General features: G+C 44.6%; 2 protein-coding genes across 5 annotated transcripts in view; one reads left to right on the top strand and one right to left on the bottom strand.

Annotated features, from left to right (window-relative positions):
- Window positions 1-1,049: 1,049 nt before the first annotated feature.
- LOC103820245 (neuferricin) lies at window positions 1,050-4,963 on the bottom strand. The gene is made up of 4 exons (XM_050981742.1): window positions 4,741-4,963; window positions 3,853-3,993; window positions 3,138-3,324; window positions 1,050-1,436 (listed from the first exon to the last, which is right to left on the bottom strand). The coding sequence occupies exons 1-4, from the start codon at window positions 4,961-4,963 to the stop codon at window positions 1,220-1,222; spliced, it is 768 nt and encodes a 255-aa protein (XP_050837699.1). The 3' UTR covers window positions 1,050-1,219.
- An 885-nt stretch (window positions 4,964-5,848) lies between these two features.
- The window catches only part of ZZEF1 (zinc finger ZZ-type and EF-hand domain containing 1), a 59,025-nt gene continuing 39,262 nt past the window's right edge, over window positions 5,849-25,611 (top strand). For 2 of the 4 annotated variants that reach the window (XM_050981758.1, XM_050981756.1), the window contains exons 1-15: window positions 5,849-6,274; window positions 10,373-10,517; window positions 11,520-11,714; window positions 12,598-12,769; window positions 14,242-14,441; window positions 15,478-15,688; window positions 17,455-17,571; window positions 17,785-17,963; window positions 19,000-19,098; window positions 20,171-20,262; window positions 21,269-21,417; window positions 22,062-22,173; window positions 23,665-23,880; window positions 24,374-24,474; window positions 24,801-24,970. In XM_050981758.1, the coding sequence (XP_050837715.1) occupies window positions 5,939-6,274; window positions 10,373-10,517; window positions 11,520-11,714; window positions 12,598-12,769; window positions 14,242-14,441; window positions 15,478-15,688; window positions 17,455-17,571; window positions 17,785-17,963; window positions 19,000-19,098; window positions 20,171-20,262; window positions 21,269-21,417; window positions 22,062-22,173; window positions 23,665-23,880; window positions 24,374-24,474; window positions 24,801-24,970 (2,494 nt within the window). In that variant the 5' untranslated portion in view covers window positions 5,849-5,938. The remainder of the gene's footprint in view (window positions 6,275-10,372; window positions 10,518-11,519; window positions 11,715-12,597; window positions 12,770-14,241; window positions 14,442-15,477; window positions 15,689-17,454; window positions 17,572-17,784; window positions 17,964-18,999; window positions 19,099-20,170; window positions 20,263-21,268; window positions 21,418-22,061; window positions 22,174-23,664; window positions 23,881-24,373; window positions 24,475-24,800; window positions 24,971-25,611) is intronic. The other 2 variants (XM_050981759.1, XM_050981757.1) reach the window with 1 other exon arrangement.

Below are 25,611 nucleotides of genomic sequence, written 5' to 3'. Positions count from 1 at the left end.
AATTAATCACATTCTGGGCTTCTCTTTAGAGGTGCTGAAAGCCAAGAATCAGTTTATAAACACTTTCCAGCTGCTTACACGTGGGTGGCAGCTGCCTTAAGGAGAAGAACTGACCACAACCTGTGCCACCACTGGACCCTGATCTGCATGTCTCTCCCAAAGCTCAGCTCCACCAGAACTGATTTTAACAGCAGATTCCACTAAAACCAGCAAGTGCTTCCCTGCAGCTTGAAGTCTTGAAGTGCTTCCTCCCTTTTAGCCCCACACAGAGAGGGTAATGACTTGCCCTGCATTTCTGGGAGTCACTCACATTGCTGAATTCTGCCAGCTGTGACACAGAAACTATGGATTTTAAAAGTGCTGGGTCTTCTAAGGGCACATCCAACTCCGGTTATAGTCTGTCAGGCACAGACCAGATGGGAGGAAGTCTTCTACCAGAATGGAAACAGGAGGCAGATTACAGTAGGATGGTTCTGTTGCCACCCAGGCAACAAAAAGAAAGCTATTTAAAACTACTTCTTCCTGATCAGAACACTTTGAAAGTGGTGAATCACAGACCAGGACAGTGAGGTTAATATCAAACAACAATCCTCACAGGTAGCTTCAATATCTGGGTACAGTATCTTATGCAAACACAGTGAGGAAATGCAGCTCTGGCCTTTGCCTTCTCCAAGAATTTGATAAAGCTTGTGTGTAACTAAACTGCAAGCTCCTGATACTGTGGACCTTAATTGCAGAAGGAATTCAGGGTTCTCCCTGCTACCTTTAAACTTCTGGGAGTCAGTCAGGTGCCTGGGAAGGAGCATCAGCACTGCCTGCAGCAGGACCTGAGGACTGCATGACCTGTGGGCAGTGATGCTGCAGCAGCTCTGTGCTCACTGACCTCGCTGCCTTAAACCACAGCTCACTGTCCCACCACTGTGCACACAAACATCCAGTCCCTGACTGCACAAGGAGCGGTTCTAAACCACAATTCAGGCTGTGCACCTTACACTTTGTTCCCAGGTGCAGAAATACTTCCCATAGAAATAAAGAAAGCAGCCTGTTACTTGATTTTTTAGCCACTGAGCAGGCTGAAGTGTTTCCTCCATATGTTAAAAAGCATCACAAATACCATGAGATTGTTCCTGCTCCCTTTGCAGGGACAGGTGGAAGGGATGGAGCTGGAGCTGCCCACCCCCAGTGCAAGGTTTCCCTGCAGGGCTCTCCCTGCCCTGGATCAGCCCGTGAGGAGGACACACTGCTCGGCCAGGGGATGGCAGCCCTCGTACTGCTGCAGCCGAGGGTCATCCAGGTCGCCTCTGTCGCTGTGCTGGGAGGAGCCAGGCTGGCCCCAGGGCGGCCCGGAGCTCCTGACACACACGCAGGGCGTGCCCTGCGAGCCGGGGCGGTGCAGCCTCCGCGGGACCCCGGCCCAGGCTCTGGGCACGCCCCCGCTAGGAATGGAAAATGAAAATCAGTTACACTTCAAACCCAGGAAAATGCCTCCAGTCCATAGAGAATCTTTAGGAAAAAACCTGAGATAATCTGGGGAAACCAGAACTAGCACTGAGGTAGGCTTTGCTGCCACAGAGCTCCCAGAATGACTGGGTTGGAAGAGACCTTAAGGATCAAAGACTGAGTGCAGCCCATGCCCCAACACCTCGAGTAAACCCTGGCACTGAGTGCCACACCAGTCTGTTTAAACAGCCACCATCCCACAGCCTTTACCTTTTTATTGGCTGTGCTTCAGAAACCTGTGGCCTGGCCCTGGTTTCATCACTGCTGCTGCAGGCTCTACCACTCTGAGAGTGACCAACTCCTGCATTCCATGTTTCCATTGCTGGAAGAGGAATCACAGCCTGCTGGAGCACAGCAAAATGCCTTTTCTGGAGGTACCTAAGTGCTCACAGGTGACACATCTTCACAGAATCCTAGTGGCTTGGGTTGGAGGGACCTTAAAGATCATCCAGTCCAGCCCCTGCCATGGGCAGGGCCACCTTCCAACAGGCCAGGCTCTCCTATGCCTTCTGTGCCTTGACTAAACACCAAAGACAGTGATTTTGAGAACTGGGGCAGAAGAAAAGGACTTCCCCAGCTAATTCATCATGTCTCTTTATGTCTAAGTGTCTCTCTGTGGGCCAACAACCCAGCCACTGCAGCTTTTAAGCCTCTAACACAAGTCCCTGCCACATCACACCTGGTCCCAAGGCTGTCCCCAAGCTCAGTGACACACGGGAGCAGATCCCTGAGGCACACAGAGCTGCTGCTGGGCTGACATGAAGCCCAAGAATTTTGCAGTGTGGTCTGTGAAATGATTTCATCTTCAAATAAAATAGTCCCTAAGCTGAGAGGTAGCTACTCACAGGACAGAAGGAAATGATTATTCAAAGCTTAACCTCATTTTTAGGTGGTTTAAGTGAAAATGTTGTGGTATCAGCATCTGAGCCAGGCTGTGAAACTGTCTGAAAAGCACAGGTTAATGCCTGTATTCCTGACAGGTGACAGAATCTGTTTGAATCCCAGTCCTACTGGGATTTCTGTCCTGTTTTGCTGAGAACAGGAGGTCACATGCACGTGTGGTAAATTCTTTGATTCTAGTGTGACAGAAGAGGCTCAGCCTGGAGAAAAGGGGGCTCAGGGGGGACCTTCTCACTCTCTACAAATCCCTGACAGAAGGTTGAAGCCAGGTGAAGTTCAGGCTCTGCTCACAGGGACAGGGTAAGAGGAAACAGCCTCAAGTTGTGCCAGGGGAGGTTTGGGTTGGATACTGGGGAGAATTTCTTTATGGCAAGGGTAGTCAGGCACTGGCACAGCTGCCCAGGGCAGTGGTGGAGGCCCCATCCCTGCAGGGATGTAAAAGCTGTGTGGATGTGGCACCTGGGGGCACAGGTCAGTGCTGGGGGAATGGTTGGACTGGGTGGTCTCACAGGGCTTTTCCCACCTGAACAAGCCTGGGAATTCAGGCAGGGACAGAACCCATGCCAGGCATATTCCAGCCCTGGCACCATCACTGCCAGGTCCCAGAGCTCACCTACCCATGGGGTGTGGTGGCTGCAGAGGCCAGGACACCTTCCCATGCCCCCCCTGCCAGGAGAGGTAGGAACAGAGCACAGGGCACCCAAAAAAAGCCCCTGCTCCAGAGGGGACAGGCTTACCTCTCTGTGGAGCACCAGAACCGAGTGCCTTTAGCAGAGCTCCATTCAGAGTTGCAGGGTGGGAACTGCTGCTCCTTCTGATCACTTTCTGCTTGCAATTTGAGAGCTTCCTCAATGGCAGCCTCCACCTCCCTCAGGGCTTCTGTTGGTGCCCCATTTTCATCATAGAATCTGCCCACCAGCTTCCCTGGGAGAGGAGATCAATTAAGACCAGAGTGTTTCCAGACCACAGACCTGTTTCCAGGCAAGGAAAATGCATAGTTCTGGTGAGGCTTTATTTTTAATTTGCTATTTAAAAGGAGATGTCACCATGGCCCAATTTTAGAACCAAACTGAGCTTACATCCCTTCAACCCTTGGATCACACAGCAATTTACCCATATTAATAAACCCATGCAGGACAAGCTTAGGCACACACACATTACAGAGCTGAAAACCAAAGCCAGTTTCAGCTGCACAACCCAGAAGCCATTCCCAAAACAGTTTCCCTGCACCGCTGCCCCTACATTCTCCTGAGTTCTGGTGATTTCAGGCTGGCTCCATGCTCTGTGCTCGGCAGAGACAATCCAAGCAGGACAGCAGCCAGGTGGGGAAACGATTCAACTTCCTCTTGGAGGGAAGCAGACCTCAGAGACCTGGCTTGGCTGCAGCTGCACGCTCGCAGGGCTCAGGACCTTGCACACCCATCCCCAGTGGGAGCCCACCCCCAGACCTACCCACGGGCTCGTAGTTGTCGCTGTAGAAGCTCAGCCAGCTGTGGATGGAGAGCAGCTCCGCGGGTGACAGCCCCGACACGGAGTCCACCAGCCCCGCCGGGCTGAAATCGCCGCTGGCAAACGCTCGGGTGGCATCTCTGCCTGCGGGGCACGGGGTGAGAGCACAGCAGGGGGAGAGCACAGCAGGGGGAGAGCACAGCAGGGGGAGAGCCCAGCAGGGGGAGAGCCCAGCCATGGAGAACCTCTCAGCTCTGGAGTGAATCCCTCAGCCACGGAGTGAACCCCCAGCCAAGGAGTGAACCCCCCAGCCAAGGTGAATTCCTCAGCCAAGGAGTGAACCCCCCAGCCAAGGAGTGAACCCCCCAGCCAAGGAGTGAACCCCCCAGCCAAGGAGTGAACCCCCCAGCCAAGGAGTGAAACCCCCAGCCAAGGAGTGAACCCCCCAGCCAAGGAGTGAACCCCCCAGCCAAGGAGTGATCCCCCAGCCAAGGAGTGAACCCCCCAGCCAAGGAGTGGATCCCCCAGCCAAGGAGTGAACCCCCCAGCCAAGGAATGAACCCCCAGCCAAGGAGTGGATCCCCCAGCCAAGGAGTGGATCCCCCAGCCAAGGAGTGGATCCCCCAGCCAAGGAGTGAATTCCTCAGCCACAGAGTGGATTCCCCAGCCAGGGGTGCGACCCCAGCCGTGGAACACAGCCCAGCCATGGAGTGGGTTCCCCTGTTCGGGGAACCCTCTGCTCTCCCTCCTCGCAGCCAGGGCTGCGTTCCCCGGCCAGCGGTGTCACACACCCCCAGATGATCCCTCCCCACCCCCAGGGGATCCCTCCCCAGCCAGGCCCACACCTCAGGCCCTCACCCACCCCCCCCCCCCCCGCCCCACCGCAGGTACCTGCGAACCCGCTGTACGCGCCGCCGGGCCCGTAGTGCTTGCGGCCCCGCTCCACATCGAAGACCCGTCCCAGCAGGGCGAGGTAGAGCCCGGGCTCGCCCGGCGCCCCCCGGTAGCGGCGCAGCTCGGCGGCGCTGAGCAGGCGGGCGCGGGGCTCGAACCCGGGGCCCAGGAGGCAGGCGGCGGCCAGGCACAGCAGCGCCGCGGCCGCGCCCCGCCACATCGCGCCGCGACAGCGCGCCGCTTGAGCGACAGTTTCCTCGCCGCACGGCAGCGTGGAGGCCAACCCCGCCGCGCAGGCGGCGCTGGACGGCCGGCCCGAGGGCGCGCTTTACGGCAGTGTGGCGGCGGAGCCATGGGGGTCTCTGGGCTGGGAGAAGATGATCTTTACACCGCCTCCCACCAGCGCAGGCTGCTCCAAACCCCGGCCAACCCCGCCTCGAACACTCCAGGAACGGGGCGGCCACAGCTTCTCTGGGCGCCCTGTGCCAGCCCTCACCACCCTCTGAGTAATGCCGTTGTTCATAAGGACAGTCACAGAATCTCGTGTTGTTAGTGGCCTGTGGAGATCACCCAGTCTGACCCCGGGCAGGGCAGGGTCACCTGAGCAGGTGACACAGGAGGGTCCGGGAGAGTTTGGTATTTCTCCAGAGAGGGACACTCCACGCCCTCCCTGCACAAGTCTGTCCCAGTGCTCTGCCACGCTCATATCAAGGAGTTTTCCTCATGTTGAGGTTAAATTTGTCATGGTTTTGTTCACGGCCATTACTCTTTATCCTGTCACTGGGCACCACTGAAAGAGAGTCTGGCACCGCCCTACTGGCACCCCTTGGAGATACTTCTACGGATTAATGAGATCCTCCTTAGTCTTGTCCACACGAACCGGGCGCAGGTCCCGCTCCCTCTCCCCGGGAGCGCTGCCCCGAACCCTCGCTGCCGCCACCGGGTCCCCCCAGCGGCCCCGTCCTTCTCACGGGAGCCGCCGGGCCGGCCTTTGCGGCAGCGCCGTGCCGCTTTGCGGCGGTGTGGCGCTTTACGGCGGCGTGGCGCGGTGGCGCTTTGCGGCGGTGTGGCGGCCCCGCGCTGACAGGTGCGGCGGGCGGGAAGTTGCTGACTAAGGCGGGCCGGGCCGGGCGGGGACCGGCGGGAGCGGCGGCGGCGGCACCGGTGGCGGCTGCGAGGGGCTCCCGAGCGGCTCATGGGGACGGCGGCGAGCCACAGCAGCGAGGAGGAGGAGGAGGGCGCCGAAGAGGGCATGGAGGGGGCGGCCGGCGCGCCCCAAGCCGGCGCGGCCGCGCCGGCGCTGCCGCCGGCCGAGGTGCTGCTGGAGCAGGCCCGGCTGCGGGAGGCCACGGCGCGGCTGCGGGAGGCGGCCCTGCCCGAGCCGCTCGTGTCGCGGCACCACAGCGCGCTGGTGCGATGGCTGGAGGAGCGGCTGAGCCGCGGCGACGAGGCCGTGAGCCTGGAGCAGTTCTGCGAGGTGCTGGAGAGCGTGTCCCGGCTGGCGGCCGGCTCCCGCGGCGAGAGCGAGGAGGTGAGAGCCGGCAGGAAGCGCCGTCCGCAGGGATCGTGGAACAGCTCGGGCGGGGAGGAACCTTGGAGACCAGCTCCTTCCAGCCCCTCCTCAGGCAGGGACGCCTTCCAACAGACCGGGTTGCTCAGAGCGCCGTCCAGCCTGGCCTTGGGCACTGCCGGGGATGGGGGTTCCCTCCGGGGATCCGCCTGTCTGGGCAGGGGGGTGGTCGGCATCGGGGGAAGGGAGGCGCGGGAACCTCCGAGTGCTGCTGGAGGTCGGTGTCCCCGAGCCCTCGCTGTAGGCGCTGGCACCGGGTCCGTGGCCATCCCCACGACCCTGGAAAGCCCGGACACGCGTCCTGGTACGTGGGGAGGGCCATGCCAGAGGTTCTGCAAGGTTGGGAAAGCGGCTGCTGCTGTTGATGGACAGCCTGTCAGCTTCCAGATATCCCTTAAAATAAACTTATGTCAGTTAGCAGTGTTCATGCTCAACAGCCACTGAAGAATAAATGGGTGTTTACAGCAGTATTTCTGCTGGTGCTGGTGCTGCTGAGAGCACAGGTGTGGTGGGAACACGGGTAGGAAATCCTGCCTGAGTAATTCCTCTTGGTACTTACTAGTGTTATCAGCAAGTCTAAGTTTACCCTGCTGGATTTTATTGTAGCTTTTAAAAACCAGCAGTGAAATTGTCAGTCATTTCTTTTATTATAAGGTAGGACTTTTGGAAAACTTGTAAGGAAGTAGTGTAACAGAGATCCCTTTCCACAGCCAGAAGGTGTTATGGTCAGCTTTTAATGCTTGAAGAGAGTAGTTTCCTTTCTGCTGGGATTTCCAGTTTTCCCCTTCTGTGGGAAATGATATGGAGAATTTAATGTCTAGAACACTTAAGCTTTAGCTTTGCTCTGTAGTAATCCAGAATGCAGCAGAATACCCTGCTGGGAATTCCACACTCATTCGAGAAAGTGGCTGTGTCTGAATTCCTCAGTGCAAGCAGTTCCTGAGGCTCAGCAGTCACTTCCTGCTGTCTTTGTTTTGCTCCCGAGTAGCAGAACAACTGTGTAAACTGTTAAATCACACACACACGCCTCAGATCAGTGCTGACAGGTGAACAAGGCTCCTGGAAACTGGAAGGAGATTCATTTTCATCTCCAGATAGGTGTGTTTTCACCAGACTGGTTTAAGTAGCTTGGTGAAATGCTGCCTCCACTTGCAGCTCCTTCACAAGAAGAGCCAGTAACGAGCACATCTTCATTTGTAACAGCAGCAAGGGTGAAATGAGTCCATTGGGGTTCTTCCTGTTGGCACAAACAGCTGGGCTCTGTGGGCTGCAGAAATATTTTGAGGATTGTCTGTATTTCACCTCCTCCTCTGCATGAGGAATCTATTTGTTTTGGTTTCATTTCCTGCTCCAGGGAGTGGGGAAAAAGCTTGTCACAGGATTCAGCGTGCTGCGGATGGGTGGTCACATCTGCTCTGCCCTGCATAGCTGAGATGTTGAGAGTTCTGTGGAAACCCTTGATGTCATCATTTCTGGCACTAACCCATCAGCTGTGGTGTTTGAGCTTTCCTTTCACACTGAGGAGAAGTCAGTTTAGGGGTGGCAGGTCAATAGGTTTCACTTTTTAATGTCTCTAGAGTCCTGTCTGTCACAGCCCGGGTTTGATCTGCCCTTTCAGTTACTCTGTTCTCAGTGCAGGGCTTTCAGCACAGACATCAAATGTTTTTTTGAACAATGTTTAAATGCAAAATCTGTTTTCTGTAGGAACTGAACTTCTGAATCCTTCTTGGTACTGCTTCAGCAGTTGTCATGTCATGTATCCAGCTTTGGCTGGCAACATTAATGCTGCAGTTCTGAGAACAGAGGGTGAAATACAAAGTTCTCCCAGGTCACCTTTCAGATAACTTGTTGTGCCATCCAGCTCCTGAGCTGTGAGATGAGGGGCTGATTTTGTCATGTGCCATATTTTCAAGCAACCTTCTTGCCCATCATTTCCTATGAAAGGTGTTTCTCACATGCTTCTTCATGTTCAGGGTTGGGCTTTGTGGAGTTACTGCATTTCTTTAGGGGTAGGATGAGCTGGGTTGTCTAAGGCTGCTGCTGAATTGTATCATATCCCAGTCCTGCACACAGCTCAAAAATTCTTTGAGTACAGGTTGACACTCTCTTTTTTTGTCCTCACTTTTTTTTCCCCTGTTACACAGGACAGCAGTGAAAATTGTGTATGTTTTATGTCAAATACGGAGTTTAAGTTATACTGCAGAGTCAAAAAATAATTTTAGAGTTCTAAGTTTGGTGCAATCTCCTGAGATCAGAAGAAGAGTTTAAAAATAAGATAACAAAATACTGCATTATGATGTGAGGAGAAGCATATATGTAGTAACCCCTCCTTACATGAGACTATAAAAGATTTGTTTAAAGTAGGTGTCAGCAGATTCAGCCTTGTTGCCTTGTGTTTTATTGTCATCAGTAACATCACAAAACTTGTTCAATTTGTAGTTTAGTAATTCTGCAGTTTCACTTCAAATATGAGGAAAAATGGTGAGAATGGTGTGGTGTGAAACTGTACATTGAATTGTTTTGGCAGCTGAGTTATGTCTATCAGAGTTAATTCTCTCTGGCTTCTTGACCTCAGGCAAAGGTGTTGGGTTTTTGTTTTGGGATCTGCCCAGTGCCTGGGCTGGACTGGCCCTGCTGCCTGCTGGATGCTCAACACCAGCTTTGCTGCTCAAAATAATTTTTTAAAGGTAGTCATTATTAGCTTGGGTTCAGCTCTGTGTATAATAAGACACTCTAAAGTTTCCAAGCTCAAATCCAGCTCTGTGCCACAGAAGTGCCAGAGAGCTTTAGTCAGCTAAAACAGTGTTTCAGTTCTGTTGTCTTCTGAGGACTTTGCTCTCATTTTACTGGTGTAATTATGCCGTGGTTAATTGGCAGGTTATTTTGAGCTAATCATTTCAGGCTACTCCTCTCTAGGATAGCATTGTTAATGGTACATCAAGGCTGATAAACAAGTAGCAAACCAAGAGAGGGAAGCAGGAGCTTCCTCCTGAGCAGCAGAGAAACCAGAGACCAGATTTGCTTGGTTTGTGTGGCTGAGCTTGGAATACAAAGCTCAGGGCAGGGAGATTCAAGTCTTGCTTGTAAAGAAATATCTTTTGTAAGTGCATTCCCAATTTATATGAAAAAGGTGGATGCTCCTGAAATACTGCATTTCTCTTTTGGAACAAGTTCCATTTTTAGCAGTTAAACAGAAGTTTGTTTCAAAATTAAATCTGATTGTTAAAATATAGCCAGGTTTTAATAGTAGTGTGTCACTGAATCATGAGTTCTCTGAAATAGCTAGTTAAAGTAAGTTACATTTATGGGTTTAGTTCTGATTTATAGGCTCAGCTGAATAAAAATACCTTGTACATTTGTTAGTTCAAAGTTGTGAAGTGCTGTGTGAGTACATGCTCAAGACAACTTTTTATATTAAAAATTTTGTTAAGGTTAAAGTTAATAAAGCTGCTGGTGGTTCTCTTCAATAAAAATAATCCCAACCCCTTTCTAACTCTCTCCACTGTTTTCAAAAACACTTAGACAAACTATATGAAACTGATTTTTGGTGTAGAAGGACAGTTTATGGAAGGAAAAATCAAATAAAAAATATTACTGTTCTTAGGACAATTTCTTAAATAAAGAAAATATGTAAACCCTGGAGGAATTGGAGTGGATGCAGTGAGAGAGGGATGCAGCAGTGATGAGTAATCGAAGGTGTGGCTTTTGGAACCAAACCACCCTTCAGCTGAGGAGCTTTTTGCTAAGCAAAAGCTTACCTTCCTTCCAGTCCCAGTACCCATGGAGGGATCCTGCTGATTCACTGGGGTTTATGATGGGCTGTCTCCACCTAAGCATGACTCCAGCTGACTTTCATAGGAAGGCAGTGCAAATACCTTCAAACTTGCTAAACACTGCAGATTTCCAGCCAGCCTGCTTCCTGTTACCATGAATCCAATACTTTGGGGAATGGATTCTTTTGATTTTGTTTTACTAGTGTTAGAACATTTGTTGCTATGGTTTCTATGAAATACCTTGCTTTAAGGAAATATGCTGAATTTTTTTTTTGTTACTCTTCAGGCCTTTGCACAATTTGATGCTGAAGGAGATGGCACTGTTGATGTGGAGAATATGCTGGAGGCTCTCAAGAATTCTAGTGGAGCAAATCTTCAGGGGGAGCTGAGCCATGTAATCAGGCAACTGCAAGCTTGTTCACTGGTGCCAGGTATGAGAGCAGAGTGTTGGAAGAAAGAGTTTCCCAAGCCCTGCCCCATAGAATAGGTGCTGCTTCAATAAATTACTATAATAGCATTGCTTGTCCTAATCTTATCAAAACCATTCTCCAGAAGGTTCTTGCTTCTTTAGTGTCAAGCAAGTGGAGTTGTTTTAAATTAAACATTTCCCGGAATTGCATGCAGAACTTCCTTTCACAAATAACCACTGTTTCCTTCTCTGTGTCACTGGGGAGTGTCTTACCCCTGTTTGGTTCATCTCACAGACAGAAAATGTACCTTGCAGATTTTTGGTGAGTGCCCAGCTAATGCAGCCTTGTACTTGGTAACTGGAGGAATAAATCCTCCGTGGAGTCTGTTCCAGGGGATGAGTCACATATTTTATTATTGTTATTATATTGTTGTTCAGATTTGAAATCCTGATAAAACATAATTCAGATTTTATGGTTTATAGTTCAGAAAGTGCCAGTTTCCAGAATTTGATTTCTGGGATAAGTGTCAGTTAGTGGGTTGCTTTCCAAGGATTTTATGATAAGTGGCTTAAGGGGATTTGCCTTAAAGGATCAGACAAGAAACACTAGAATTTGCTGCAGAGCATTCAGAGGAGAGGACTTGGAGAGTGCTGTTCTATGCATGTGCATGCACTGGGATTCAGGTACCAGTGCTCAGGAGCTGACATTTCTGACCAAGCTGGTGGAAAGCATTAGGAATAATCCACAATTCCAAAGGGAAAAACTCAGTGTAGCTCAGGGTGAGTGACTTTAACCAAGTAGCAACTGCTTCACTTAGATTTTGAAGGTAAGGGTTTGGGGCAGCAAAATAAACATAAGATTTTTGGTAATTGTTTTGAACTCCTTCAGGCATTTCAAGTCACTGGCAAAAATATTTCCCTGCACTTTTCCATGCTGTAGATGTTGCAGACTTGAGCTCCATCCTCTAATAGTTTTACATCCTTCTCACCTTGTGGTGCCTGAGGAAATGCTGTCTCTTTCTAGGGTTTATTGATATATTTTCTGAGTCCAAAGAGCGCCTGGGCCTTCACGCCTCGATGATCCTGAGGTTCCTGCACAGGAACCGCATCTCCAGCACTGCCATCCCCTACCCAGTGCTGGAGTACTTCAACAACATCTGCACCATGCGCTCCTCCGTGCTCAAGGACTCCTTGGACCGACTGCTCCTCAAGGAGAGAGGTGTGCAATGCTTCCCTTCTTTTCCAGGGTGTCACCATGGCTGTGAAAAAGAGACTACAGAGAAAATGAAAAGGTGACTATGTCACCTCTAACAGGCCTCATGTTTTATGAAGTTGATCTGCATGCTTCTGTGGATTTTTGTTGGTTTTTTGAAGCACATAAATTAATTTCTGAACTACTCAGCAATCTGAGTAACACTCTGGAATGTTCTTATCTTTCTCCTGGCCTGTTTCAGAATCAATGGTTACTCATTTGTGATATTCTGTATTCAGTCAAATGTCTATCTCTACTAGTTCCTAGAAACTTAGTTTCCATATGAAGGTGGATATTTTATGAAGCTGACTGTTCAGTACTAAAAGATACTTTATCATTTTGGACTGGAGGTGATTAATCTTACACTGCACCTCTGATGGGACTGGCCTGGTCCCTACAGGGAGGGCTTCTTTTCTTTACAGCTTGACTAGATATTTTCAGATTTCTGTGCTTCTATTGAAATAGATCAAGTTACATGGAAAAGAGAGTGCTTTGTCCTTTCCCTAAAATACATGAATTGAAGTTTTCTCCATTGTAATTTACTTTTGCCTTTTATCTGTTTCTATTTGGGCACAAAAATAATAAAGCAGCGTTGAGGCCAGTAATGAAAGGGATAGATAAAGGCTATTGAACTCCAGGGAATGGAGTTGTTTTCATACTGAGAGTGGTAGATGGATATTATTGCAATTTCATCTGAAATGAAACTTTGCTGTCTCCTAGTTCCTGTCTCCCAGTCCTTCAGAGGCTGTGTTCTGTGCCAACAAGTTCATTTGTGTGAGATAGTTCTTAAAAAGGTATAACAATACACAAAACAGGCCAGAGAAAAATATTCTGAGTGGTTTCTTTGCAGAATACCCCAGTGATCTGAATGGTAATCAGGAGTCAGACAAGCTGAAGTCTGTCACAAAGTGCTACACACACATCGAAACCTCCTCCAATTCCGCCGACATCGACAAGATGACAAACGGGGAAACCTCCTCCTTCTGGCAGTCGGACGGGAGCGCCCGCTCCCACTGGATACGGTGAGCTCAGGGCTGCCTCTGGGCCTTGCCCTCACTGCCAGCGGGGCTTTGGGCTGCACTGATCCTGCCTGCATGCCAGGCTGCTCCCTGACTCCCCTCCTCAGCTGGGCAGGGGAGAGAAAGTGTAAGGAAAGGCTCTTGGCTCAATGGCAGGGAGAGCTCTCTCACCAGCTACCATCACAGACTTGATTCAGGGAATTTAGTTCAGTTTATTAAATCAGGGTGGGGTTAGGAGAAACAAAACCAAACCTTCCCCCCCTTCTTCCCAGGCTTAGAGAAAAAGGGAAGAGAAGTTCCCCTCCAGAGGCACAGGGGATGGGGAGTGTGGGCTGCACTGAGTTCATCACATGCTGGCTCTGCCATTCCTTCCTCCTCAGGGGCAGGACTCATCACATGCTTCCCTGCACCAGTGTAGGGTCTCTTCCATGGGAGACAGTTCCCCTCAAAGTGCTCCAGTGTGGGTCCTTCCCATGGGTGCAGTTACAGAATCACAGAATATTGAGGGGAAGGGACCCCCAAGGATTGTCAAGTCCAGATCTTAAGTGAATGGCCCCTATGGGCACCAGTCCTTCAGGAAGAGTCTGCTCCAGCATGGGTTCCCCATGGGATCACAAATCCTGCCAGCAAACCTCCTCCAGTGCACACTGCTCTCCCCATGGGGACAAAGGTTCAGCCTCCAGCAACTTCTCACACCCTGTAGCCCCCCACTGCTAAAACCTTGTCACACAAACCCAGTACAGGTATAATTGAAAACAGCTGGAATTAATGAGAGACAGATGAATACAGATTAAAGCAGAAGTCATTAATCTCTGCATAAAATTTAAAAGCCTGACTGCCAAATAAAAGGTCACCTGTAAAATGCCTGTATCTGCTGTGGTGACACAAAGCCTTGTTGTATAGTGAAGCTTTCCAAGCTGTGATACAGATGCAGTGGTTGGTACTTGAACAGAAACACTTTGCCACTGTCCAGGAAGTTCCATGAAACAGAAATGTTCAGTGAAACAGAACTTTTTAGTGTTTTTTTCCAGTGGTAGATCTAAGAATGGGTGCTTCTAAGGAAAAAAAAAATCTCATTTTGGTCATTATTAACATTGCATTTTTATTCCTTGGGAATGAATTCTCATTTGAAAATATAAATAGAAAATTCTACAGTCTCTCAGAGACAACTGTTCTCCAAATTTTTTTAACTCGTTCACCATGGTATGGTTACGAACCATAATGCTGTGAAGCATCTCTTCCTAATGCTGTGAAGCATTAGGTAAATTTCAGAGGATTTATTTGTTTGTAGAGGAGGAAATAAGTAATAATAAAGAGGAAAATATATAATAATAATAATAATGAGGAAGAGAAATAATAATATAATATCTATTGTATATACACATGTATAATATTATTATATATAATAATAATAAAAGCACTTGCTTGACTTACTTTCTCTTTTCAAGAACCATTTTCTCTTCTTTGCTTTGCAGTTTAAAGATGAAACCAGATGTGGTTTTGAGACACCTGTCCATTGCAGTGGCAGCTAATGACCAGAGTTACATGCCACAGCAGGTCACAGTGGCAGTGGGAAGGAATGCCAGCAGTCTCCAGGAGGTCCGAGATGTTCACATTCCAAGCAATATCACTGGCTACGTAACACTGTTGGAAAACGCTAACATTAGTCAGATGTGTGAGTCAACAAAGATACCATTGGGATTCTGCTTTGGTGCTTTGTGCAAGGTGAAAGGTTGGGTAAATCATGGACAGATGTGTTGAAGTGTCATTCATCAAAGGGGTGACACTTTGGGCCTTGTCCTTGGGTCAGAGAAATTGATTAATTCTGGTTTAATTTCTAGCCTGTAAGAGAGTTTTCCAAGCTTTTCTTGTGGTCTCTAATGTGGGCTAAGGGTTGAAGAGAAAATTACTGAAGATGCAGTTTTAGCCTTTCAATGTGAAAACATGGGGCAGTTTCAAAATATCCTTGCTTGCAGAGTGAAAGCATATGTTGGCTGATAGTATCTAGCAGAAAATCTGTTTGTTTTTTTTTTTTTGGTACTGAAACTCTGAAGTTGGTCCAATGTAAGGCAGGTTTTATGCTTTTAAATAGTGTTATTTTTGATTCTGGGTCTGTGGGTGCTATATTGGAATCAATCAAGAAAAGCTGCTCCTTCCTAAGATGGTTTCTGCAGCTTCAGGAATTTTGTCCCTTGAGTTCCAAAAGATGCTCTTCTCTGAGAGGAGCTTTCACTTCCACAGAAGTGGGCAGCAAGGATGTTGTTCCTCAAAAGCAATGAGGACAATGCCATCTGTGCAAAATGGTCAAGAACTTGTGTGAAAATTTTTATGTAACTTTGCCTTTGGGCTTTGCTCCTTTTTCCTGTTATCTCCACAACCCCTTGCTTCCAAGACACTTCCTGTGTATCTAGGTAGGAAGGTACTGGTGAAATAATCTATTTTCCACTTTGAGGATATTTTATTACATTTTTTCTAGTTTCTAGCCATAGCATCTGTAATGGATGCAGAGGCTATTGATGGAAAGGCTAAATTTTCCAGATCAGAGGGTGCACAGTGTGTGTGCTTGTCCATATCAAGCAATGCTGTTCCATACCCACCATTACTTTTCCAAGAGATCCCACGCTAATTTAATATTTGGAATATCAGGATTCATCTAACTCTAATCTAGCCAAAGAAATGGGAAAAAAAAATTCTAATTTGTGTTTTGACAGATGTACAGATAAACATCAAGCGTTGCCTTAGTGATGGGTGTGACACCAGGATCCACGGGCTGCGGGCCGTGGGCTACCAGCGCGTGAAGAAGGTGGGAGTGTCCGTGTGCGACGCCTCGGCCATCTGGTACTGGTCCCTGCTGACCTCTCTGGTGACAGCTTCCATGGAAACCAACCCAGCATTTGTTCACACCATTTTACAGAATACTCAGTAAGTACCAAACTTACGTGGGGTGTGTTTTTAGCTACTTCTTTGGTTTTTTTTAAAAAAAAGTAGTTCTGGCTTTAGGAAGCAATCTGTTGTATGTGACTGGTTTCTACTCCCGTCATTCAGGTGTTTAAGCAGCTTTTTCTGTCTCATTGTTCAGGTGTTTAAACAGCTTTTTCTGTCTCATTCTTCAGGTTTTTGATGTTTTTCTTCTATCCATTTGCATGTACTAGAACAAGTGTAATTCTCCTGGCTGTTTCATCTAATCTAGTTAAACCGTGACTTAATGGATTTTAGCTACTTCTTCATTTTTTTAGAAAAATGCTTCTGGCTTTAGGAAGCAATCTATTGTATGTGACTGGTTTCTACTCCATTCGGGTGTTTAAACAGCTTATTCTGTCTCATTGTTCAAATTTTTGATGTTTTTCTTCTATCCATTTGCATGTACTAGAACAAGTGTAATCCTCCTGGCTGTTTCGTCTAATCTAGTTGTTAAACCATGACTTAATGGACACTGAAAATGACATTTTTTCACTGATCCATTTACTTGTAATGACTTTGAGCAGCGTAAAATGAATTCATTTTACTTGTCCGGTATTAATAATCAATAAAATTTACATCTTCCCCTTAGGACTGAAGCTTAATTTAGCTTAATTTTCTGCAGATTTCTACTTATGTAATGCCTTGTCATGCATTTTATGGGGATAGAGCTGAGTATTTGCACCATCTCCATGCAAATGTTTGCTTGTGGTGATTGACCATTTTCTGTGTAACGTTTCCTTGTTAGATTGCCAAACACTTCTGCTGGGTGACTTGAAGGATTGGAATCCCAATGAAACCTCTCCACACCCACATGAGCTTTACAGAGCTCAGTTAGCACAATGTCACCACACTGAAGAGCAGGGCTGTCATTAGCTTAATGAAGCCTGTAGGCTAAAGTCCACTAGGCCTATCTTTTGATTTATATCATCTGTGAAATCTCTTCAAAGTTTAGATAACTTCATACATGCTCATGCCTTAGACAGCCCTGTAGTTGCAGCCTTTGCTGAAACTGAGGGCCTTCAGTTTTGGTGAAGTTTAGAGATTTTTTAGAAATGTAACATGAACACTGAGCTAATAAAACATTGAAAAATTATAATGGAGAAATCCTGACTAAAATCATGCTTTCAGGAATTAGATTCACTGTTTAGAATTATAAAGCAAAACCCCCAAGCTTTAGAATTTGATGGAATAACTGTAATACTGAAAACTTTAGTATTGGATAGAATAACATTGCTGAAACTGCTTGAGAATTCCTAATTTCAGGGATTATCACAATATCTATGGGAATTCAGAATAATTCTGATTTGAGCTAACAAGTGTCTCTCTTAGTTTCTCTTATTGTTCTGAGGAAATTTCAAATCAATTTTCCTTTTATTCACAGGCTCTTGCTCAATTCCGGACCAATTTAAAATGAAGCAGTGCTTGGATACTAAGCTATTTCTAATGCTGTCACAGATTTAATTTAAAACTCCTTGATATGTTTGTCTCATTAAATATGAGATTGATTCAAGATTACCCAGCAGTCATTGAACTTTCCCTGCCTAGAATGCAATACTGTTGTTCCCTTTTGAAGAGAATCTCCATGTAAATAGATTTAATGCTTTCAGAAGCAATTTGCAGAGACCTGCCCACACAAAGCATGAACAGTCAGGCCTCTAATTCACATTAGGAGGCTCTTTTCTCCAGTTCTGCCTGTTTTCCTGATACTATGTTTCACTTTTTCCTAGGAAAGCACTGCAGCACATGCCACCTCTATCCCTAACACCAGGCTCCACAGATTTTTCGAGCTTCTTATCACCAAATGTTTTGGAAGAAGTAGATAGCTTCCTTATCAGAATAACAAGGTGAGCTTGTGTGGTTGATGCAGTGGGAAGTGGTTTGGAAGAGTGTGCAAATCCAAGTGTTACATCTTTACTCACATGCTCTTTTTTAAGTGTCTTGAAAAATACAAATACATCAAGAAACAGGCACCTGAGAGATTCTGTGGCAGCTTGTCTTTATTGAAAACCAGAATGTCCCAGTTTTTCTTTTCACACTGTTGTTGTTTTTCCTCCCAGTTGTTGTACTACTCCAGAGGTGGAGCTGACACTCCTGGCTTTTGCCTTAGCCCGAGGGAGTGTTGCCAAAGTGCTGAGTTCCCTTTGTGCCATCACTGATCATCTGGACACCCCATACAAGGCTTCCTCCCTGATCTCTTCCATGGCAGCAGTCAGACAGAACCTGCTCTATAAATATGGTAATGGAACAATCCTGGATCCTTTACAGGCTTAAGCAAATACACAGCTTTGAGTTGTTCCACTTGGTGGGTTTTAAAATGATCCAAATCTTCTTAATTAAAAACTGTCTCTGAAATCACAACCTAGCAGCTGAACTGCCCAAAAAGTTAGTGATTGATCAGCTTTCTGTGATCAAAGAGTTAAACCAAGTAGGATCTCAAGAGGGAAAACATGAACTTTGTAGATCATGGCCCCTGTATCAGCGTGGTGATGATGGTGTTTGTGTTGCTTAAAAGGCAAATGAGAGGAAGGATTTTTCTTCTTCCAGTAAGACATTTGTTTGAGTGAGTGAGCCTCTCTGAGTGCTCTCTCCTGCAGGCATGTACAAATTTAAGATGCATTTTAAATGTAATGCCATTAACATCTCTCCATGCTTCTTTTTTTTTCCCCCCCCACTTTTATAAAATGAGTTAAAATTAAGTTTTTATAATCTGAGTATGTCATGAGTGTAGAGCTGTTCATGGTCTGGCATCAGGTGGTGATTTTGCTGTATTTGCTGGACTTGTTTGATAAATCTGTATTTTCTCATCTTCTGAGATTCTCATTAGTCTTTCATGAAGAATTCATGGAGACCCTTTATTTGCCTTTTAGTCTGTTTTTTCAGTATTTCTTGTCTTGTGCCAAAGAACATGTGGGTTATTTTATAATTATCAATGTTTACATTCAAAAATTTTGAAAATTGGTTTGTTTTCCCCAGAGTAGCTAGTGCCTTTTGTAAGACAAGTGGTATTTCATGCATTCCAAAGTGTGGCAACAGTTGAAGGAACATTAATTATTATGAACTGCATTGTCCTTCTGTCTGTATCTAAAACTCCAACTACTTTAGATTAATCTATCTCTCATATTCCAGTTTCCCTCCCCTTTTTTGGGTCTGACAGTGGCGAAAATCTTGTAGTATTGTAAATTTTTTCTTTTTTTTTTCTGAATAAAGAACTGTGGAAAATATATTTTACCATTTTAAATGAATTTGATAATTCTGTTGAATTTCTGACTTAGGAAAGCCTTTACGACTCACTCTGCAAGCATGTGATGTAAAGGGAAAAGAAGATAAATCAGGGCCTGAAAACCTCCTGGTAGAACCATGGACTGGGGATGGTAAGAGCCTGGACTTAAAATCTGTAATATTAGAATCAGAAAATCATTTAAGTTAGGTGATTCCACCAAATATAATGATTGTTAACTATGCTGTGCTGGTGTTCCATATTTACTTACATATATTTGATCCTTTATAGTTTTATGCTATGGAATATTTGTAATTAAAAAATAGGTAAACTAACAAAAACCCAAATGAAAACAATATATAAATTCAATTTTGCAGCACTGTGGATGTCTCATAAAGCAGTTTATTGTCAAAACAAGCTAACCAAACAAAAAGATTGGATTTTGGAGAGAGTTATTAATATTCTATGTGGAAGTCAGCAGTGAGCTGCCACAGGGAATATTCTCCTAGAGCAAACTTTGTGGGTTGAAGTCATGAATCCCTGTTAGTTTCCCAAATATTGATGGAAGAGAGTTTGTGGAAATCATTGGAATGCTCACTGCATGTACCTATTAATTTCCTCTTAAAGCCTCTCTTTGTTAATGCAATGCTTTTTTGTACTGGATACTACCTAAACAAAGAGATTTGTGTTTCTTGACCTCTTTTTTAAGTGAAATGCCACCTAATCTTTTTTTTTAAATAGTTTATTGTCTTGTGGAGTGCTACTGGTAAATGAAAGCCATTGTGACAGAGAATCAGGCACTTTCTAAATGCTTATTTTACACCTCTGTTAGTTCATGTGCATTATTTGGGTTTATTCTTTAGTTATTTTGTGGCTTATCTGCTGTTGTTTTGTGGGTCACAGTTTGGGGGACTATTCACTGAGTTCATTGAATTGAGCCACAAGCCAAAGTAATATTTGGGAATTACTAATTAACTTTAATAAGAAAATATTCTTGAAACTGCTGGAGACATTGCAGTGCCCAGAGAGATACTGCCTGGAGAGGTCTGTGTAAAATACAATCTTCTGCATGGTCCCTTTTATTTGGAAACATTTGCTAATGAGCATTTCACTGGAAAAGCTTTGTGGTTTTGTTTCCCCCCTTCAGCCCACAATCCCAATATTTTCTTTCAAACTCCTTGCACCAGCACTCATTCAGACTCATTCTGTTCCCACTGCTGCTTTAGGTTTTCTTACTGAAACTGGGAAAACCAGAGCAAGTGTCATTCTTTCTACTGGAACTGAATCTTCATTTCAAGTGACACAAATTAGAATAAAGGTATGTAGTTGCTGGGAGCTTTTGAAGTAGAAGACTTACTTTTTCCCCCTAGTGGTGGAATTGAATTTGGATATTTTTTATATGAACTGGAATTTAAATTCATGATGAAATACTGTTATTTTAGAGTTTTTCTTCAGTGTAAGTCAGGGAACTTCAGGAAGAGGAGGTCTTAAATCGTTCCAGGGAGACACAAGCATGTAGTAAGGACATTTGTTTTATATTGATTTTATTTCTATCTTGCAATACATATCTCAAGCCAGAGACTCTTTGGTTTATAATTTCTCTCTGAAGTGTGTGGGTTTATATGCAAGATATTTTATCTTATGTTTAAAATAACTTTTTGGCTCTGTGAATAGCAGGTGTCAAGATACAAAGCGTGTGAGTTCAGATTAAATGGATGTATTCCAAATTCTGTTTAGAGACACCAGTGAAATTTGCATTTGGTGTGACTGTTATGTGGTTTCAAAGGAAGGTCTTGTGATTAAATCTTATGGTCAAAACAAAACTTCAGTGAGGTTTCTGCAGCTGAATTGGCTTATTTACTTAAGGCAAAGCTATAGCATTATTTAATTCCTGGAGCAACAATGCATATCTCTGTGTCAAAGACATTTCATCAAGAATGGACTTCCTCCAAGTAAATTTTACCTGGAGTTGGAGAGGCAGCTGAGTTGCAGTGTAGTGATATTAATAGGGAAACATGATTTTAGTTTTGTTTATTTTTTTTAAATGTAAAAGGAAAACAAAATGGGAATTAATATGTGGAACTATAATCTATCTAATTAATATGTGGAATTCTAGTTAATATAAGGGTGCTAGCAGGGTGATAAATACAGTAAATAATAACCATGTGCAAGATCTCAATGCAGTGGGTTACAGAAGCTTTCATAACATTTCTCTAAATGTGTTTCATGTTGCTGTGCAGTTCCAGAGAGCAGGATTGTCAGGATCTGGTTGCTTTCCATAGTTCTTTATTTTCCTTACTGCACTGTGTGGCTTTGCCCTTCAGGTCCGGCGTGGTGCCATTGGGGCACAGTGTGGGCTGGTGTTTGCATACAATGGTGCCTCAGAAAAGTTCCATGCTGAGGAACACTTCAGAAGGTTTGAGAGCTATGACAAATGGAAGCTGTGGGAATTCAAACAGTTTTTAAAAATCAGGTATAAATAGATTTTTGCAATAAATGGTTTTTTGCAATGCATACATGGAAAATCATTTGATCATTTTGCAATGCCACTCGAACTACTGAGAGTTCTTCAGGTGACTTAAAAATGGGGCATCATTTAATGGTTGTTTGATTTTAATGAGCCTCCATTAGCTGTGTTGAATGAAATATGCATATAGCCATTGTTTTCAGCCACCTAATTTAAAGACCTGTCATAAAAGGGATATAGCAAAAGAAACCTTCTACTTGGGGTGCAGATCAATGATAACAGAAATTTTTAAATTAAATTTTATTAAATCAGTTTTCAGAACTGTTGCTTAGGAGTAAGGAGAGGTTAAAGGGCTGTGCCAAAAAAGATTTTCTTTTTCTTTTTCTTTTTCTTTTTCTTTTTCTTTTTCTTTTTCTTTTTCTTTTTCTTTTTCTTTTTCTTTTTCTTTTTCTTTTTCTTTTTCTTTTTCTTTTTCTTTTTCTAGTTTTCTTTTTCTTTTTCTTATTTTTCACCTTGCATGTGATAGAGTTTTGGGTTTGTGAAGCTTTCTGCTGTCTTTTTTCATCTTTATAGCCATAACATGCTCTAACTATTTTGCAATGTCTCTAAACTTTTTCTTTACAAAGTGTGTTGCATTCTTTTATACACAGAAGCAGTTGTTCATCTGATGATTTGGGAGATGATGAACCTATTGGCTGGTTTGAAGTAGAAGAAGAATGGGATGAAGTAGATGTCAAAATGCAGCAATGCAGAGTTTCCCAAGTAAGAACCCACAAAACCCCCCTGGCCCAGTCACAATGAACAGGGGCTCTTTTCTGTGTCAGCTGAAATAAATTGAATTCTGTTTTGTGAGAGAGAACTCTTCTGTATAGAGAAAAAAATGAATAGGCTTCTAGTTAAGTCAATAATTGAACTTTTGTCTTCTGAAATAATTTCTTTTTCTCTGCATGCATATATGTGTGTGTGTGTAGTTAAGTAGAGCTTCTTGATCAAATTTAATGCAAAGTTATGTGATAATGTGCAGATTACTGGTTTTAGTATGATTGTTGTTTTATTCTAGTATCTAGACCATTGAACTACTGTGTAGTCATAGCATTTATTCTTTCAGAGCCAGGTTCTTCAGTCCTTGTTTCAGTGGGCAAACAATTGCAAAGTGTTTCCATCAGTTAGGCTGCTGTCCCTGGAGAATGGAGACTCTTTCATTTTGAGAATGGCAGAAGATGGTTTTGATTTGAAGTGCTTGCTGCATTTATAGGGAATGCTGCATTTCAGATCATGATTCTGGAATCAGCTGTTGTAGTTCCCCAGTCCATCTGCACTGTGGGAATTAAGAGAATTGGTGACATTGTTGTGTCAGCTGGGATTTTGTCTGACTCTCTTGCTGGTTGCTAAGTCCCTGCTGCTGCAGAGTAACAAGTGTATGTGGATGGCAGGACTTGCTGTTCCTTCAGTTTTGTGCTCTACACCTCACTGAGAACAGACTGATAAATGTTCTAATGTTACATATTGATCCTCTGCTTGCTTTTAAAAGCAGCTAATAATTCTTTAACCTGCAAGAATACTGTGGCTGTGACAGTGAGGAGCAGTGTGTGCAGAATGAATGAGCTGATAATGAATTGATAAACTTTGTAGGCACCTGTAGAGCTCATAGAACCATCCCTGTGACTTTTTGGAAGCAGGAAGAGATCAAATTTAGCCTGAATCTGAGGCTCAGTATTTTAAACCTCTGGAGGCGAAAGACAAGTATAGGATTCAACATGAGCCCTGTGGCTGGGAGATGAGGACACTATGGATATCAGAAGGCTAATTAATGACTTTATTATACTGTATTATTCTATATTACATTACATCTAAACTGAATCTGCACAAGCACCCAACTCAGCTGCACAGGATCTCGTGGCTGTCCGCCCACAGTCCCAACACACACACGCATTCTGTTGGTCAGTGAGTCAAAACACTGACACCAGAATCCAATTACCAGTTCCCTTCAGGTAAACAGTCTTCCACAATGCATTCCACTTGTGAACAACAGAGGAGCAGTAAATGAGATAAGAACTGTTGTTTCTTTCTCTGAGGTTCAGAGAATGTGAATCACAGAAATTTTCTCACTTCTCTCCGTGAAGTGAAATGTGCCTACAACAAGGGTCTAAGGCTTCCCTCTTCAATCCTCACCTATGTGCACTCATGCCTTTTAAAGCCCAGTTTGTACCAGCTTTTAAACCCAAATCTTGTGCTATTTTTGTATCCATCCAGTACTTGATGATAAAGTTCTTGTGCACAAGACAAGAGTCAGCAGAACGCCTGGGGGTCCAAGGGCTGAGTGTCCTGGGCTATCTGCGGCCCCTGCGGGACGAGCCCTGCAGGACCATGAGCTGCCTGCAGTGCAGGAGAACTGAGGAGGACACAGTCTGTGGCACAACTCTGCTCCTGAAGACACTTCACTTCATCCAGCAGCTGGCACAGGATCTGGTATTTTTACTTGTTAAGGTTTTTTAAGCTTCTTATTTGTCAGGCTAAAAGGAATAAGGTTGTGCAAACAGCAGTTGTGAATAAGCAAAGAAAAGTTGGGGTACTCTTAACAAAAAAAGCATGTTGTGGAAAAAAAAATAGTTATGAAAAATGGAATTCTGTGTATGTTTGCTGAAGGTTTATTACTTCCAATTAAATTAGATGGAGAGGTGGAGGTTATGAAGTGTTCTGGTGATCGAGAAAAGGGATGGGATTCTAGAAATCCAGAAAGAGGAGAGGATTCTGTAAAGAAGAAAGTTTCAGCATAAACTGTCACATTTAGGCACCAGAATGTCCATGAAAAAACTTAAACTGGAATTCATGTTAGCTGCAAATTTATAGGAAAGATGGCTGTGCTTTTCTTTAAAGCCCAGTGCTTAGAGATTTTATGTTTTATAAGCGTGTTCTGTATAGATTTAACTTTCCAATCCTGCATTTTCTTTGCCTTTTTAAGGTTCAGCAGAAGGAGAGTGGATTAAAATACAAGTCATTTTTAGATTTCACAGGCCTTGATTTGCAGCTGTTCTGGAAATTTTACAATAAACTGCACCAAAAGTAAGTTTCTTCTTTAGTGTCTGCTGAAGCACTAATCAGTGGTGTGTGTATAAATAAAAGATGCTTTGTTTAGTTACTGCAGTTTGTTCTTCCTAAACTACATCATTTACATAAATAAAATTTCCCTACTGCTGCCATATGGACTTTTAACTATGAAGTTATGTAGAAGCTTGAGCTGTAGATTAGTTGAGGAGCTGGTAGCTACACTTCCTTTGGCTCAGTGGTTTTTATCTGTCTGAAATGGTGACTTTCATAGCAATGCTTATTTGGTGCAAAACAGCTGCTTTTCTAGTTTTTTCTTCTATTTGTTATGTATCTTCTTACAGCCCAAGGGAAGAATGTATCTTTGCTCAAACACTGCTGTTGCAGCTTCTCCAGAGCTGCTTCTCTGTACTTACTGGAGATAATAAAACTGCTAAACCTCAAGAAACTCCTCAGAGCAAAACAGCTGGTCACACAGAGGCTGCAGAAGAGCTTTATAGACATTTATGTGAAGGTATTTTTTATTCAATCTGTATTGACTGTTTAGTCTATTAAATTTTGGGAAAAGATACTCATTCCTAGAGGCCAAGTCAGGTCCTGTTCTTTGTTTCTCCTTCAGCTCAGTGTGTGCTAATTAGTCTATCACTAGAAACTTTCCTTGGCCCAAAGAAATGGTTTTGTAGACTTCCTGACAGCATGGTCTGGAAACTGCTGCAATAGAAAACTCCTTATGAATGTGTCACCTGCTTGTAGCACCAGGGAATGTGACCCTGGGATTTGTTTATTTCTGATATTGCATAGCAGTATGAATGAACTTGTGAGTAGACTGTGAGTTTTACAGGGATACAGGGAAGATTCTGGAGCCAGTGAAGAGAATGGGAATTACACATTAGATTTCATTTCCAATGAAATCTAATGTGTAATTCCCATTCAAGTGTAATTTGAAGAGTCTCCTGCAGAAGTGAGCTAGAGGGAAAACACTTTGTATAGAATCTGTCACATCTTGAAAATTGTATTAGCTTTGATGGGTGTCAAGTTATAATCTTCCTAGAATTAATTTACTTGGTGAATAGATATATTCTTTCTTAATATAAATCTCTCTTGCTGTAAATGAAAAAGTTTCCCCTCCTTTTCTGTGTGTATAATGGGATTGGA

The sequence above is a fragment of the Serinus canaria genome, chromosome 19, assembly GCF_022539315.1.
Source record: "Serinus canaria isolate serCan28SL12 chromosome 19, serCan2020, whole genome shotgun sequence".
In the NCBI taxonomy this organism is placed as follows: Eukaryota; Metazoa; Chordata; class Aves; order Passeriformes; family Fringillidae; genus Serinus; species Serinus canaria.
The sequence above is the reverse complement of the archived record's forward strand: the minus strand, read 5'-3'. Positions and strand labels throughout refer to the sequence as shown.

What these genes read in the sequence shown, in the direction of transcription:
- LOC103820245 (XM_050981742.1), bottom strand. Translation starts at nt 4,963, where the DNA reads ATGTGGCGGGGCGCGGCCGCGGCGCTGCTGTGCCTGGCCGCCGCCTGC. An exon ending in CGCGTACAGCGGGTTCGCAG is followed by an intron (nt 3,994 to 4,740) that starts GTACCTGCGGTG and finishes CGTGCCCCGCAG; the next exon opens with GCAGAGATGCCACCCGAGCG. An exon ending in CGACAACTACGAGCCCGTGG is followed by an intron (nt 3,325 to 3,852) that starts GTAGGTCTGGGG and finishes CTCCTCTCCCAG; the next exon opens with GGAAGCTGGTGGGCAGATTC.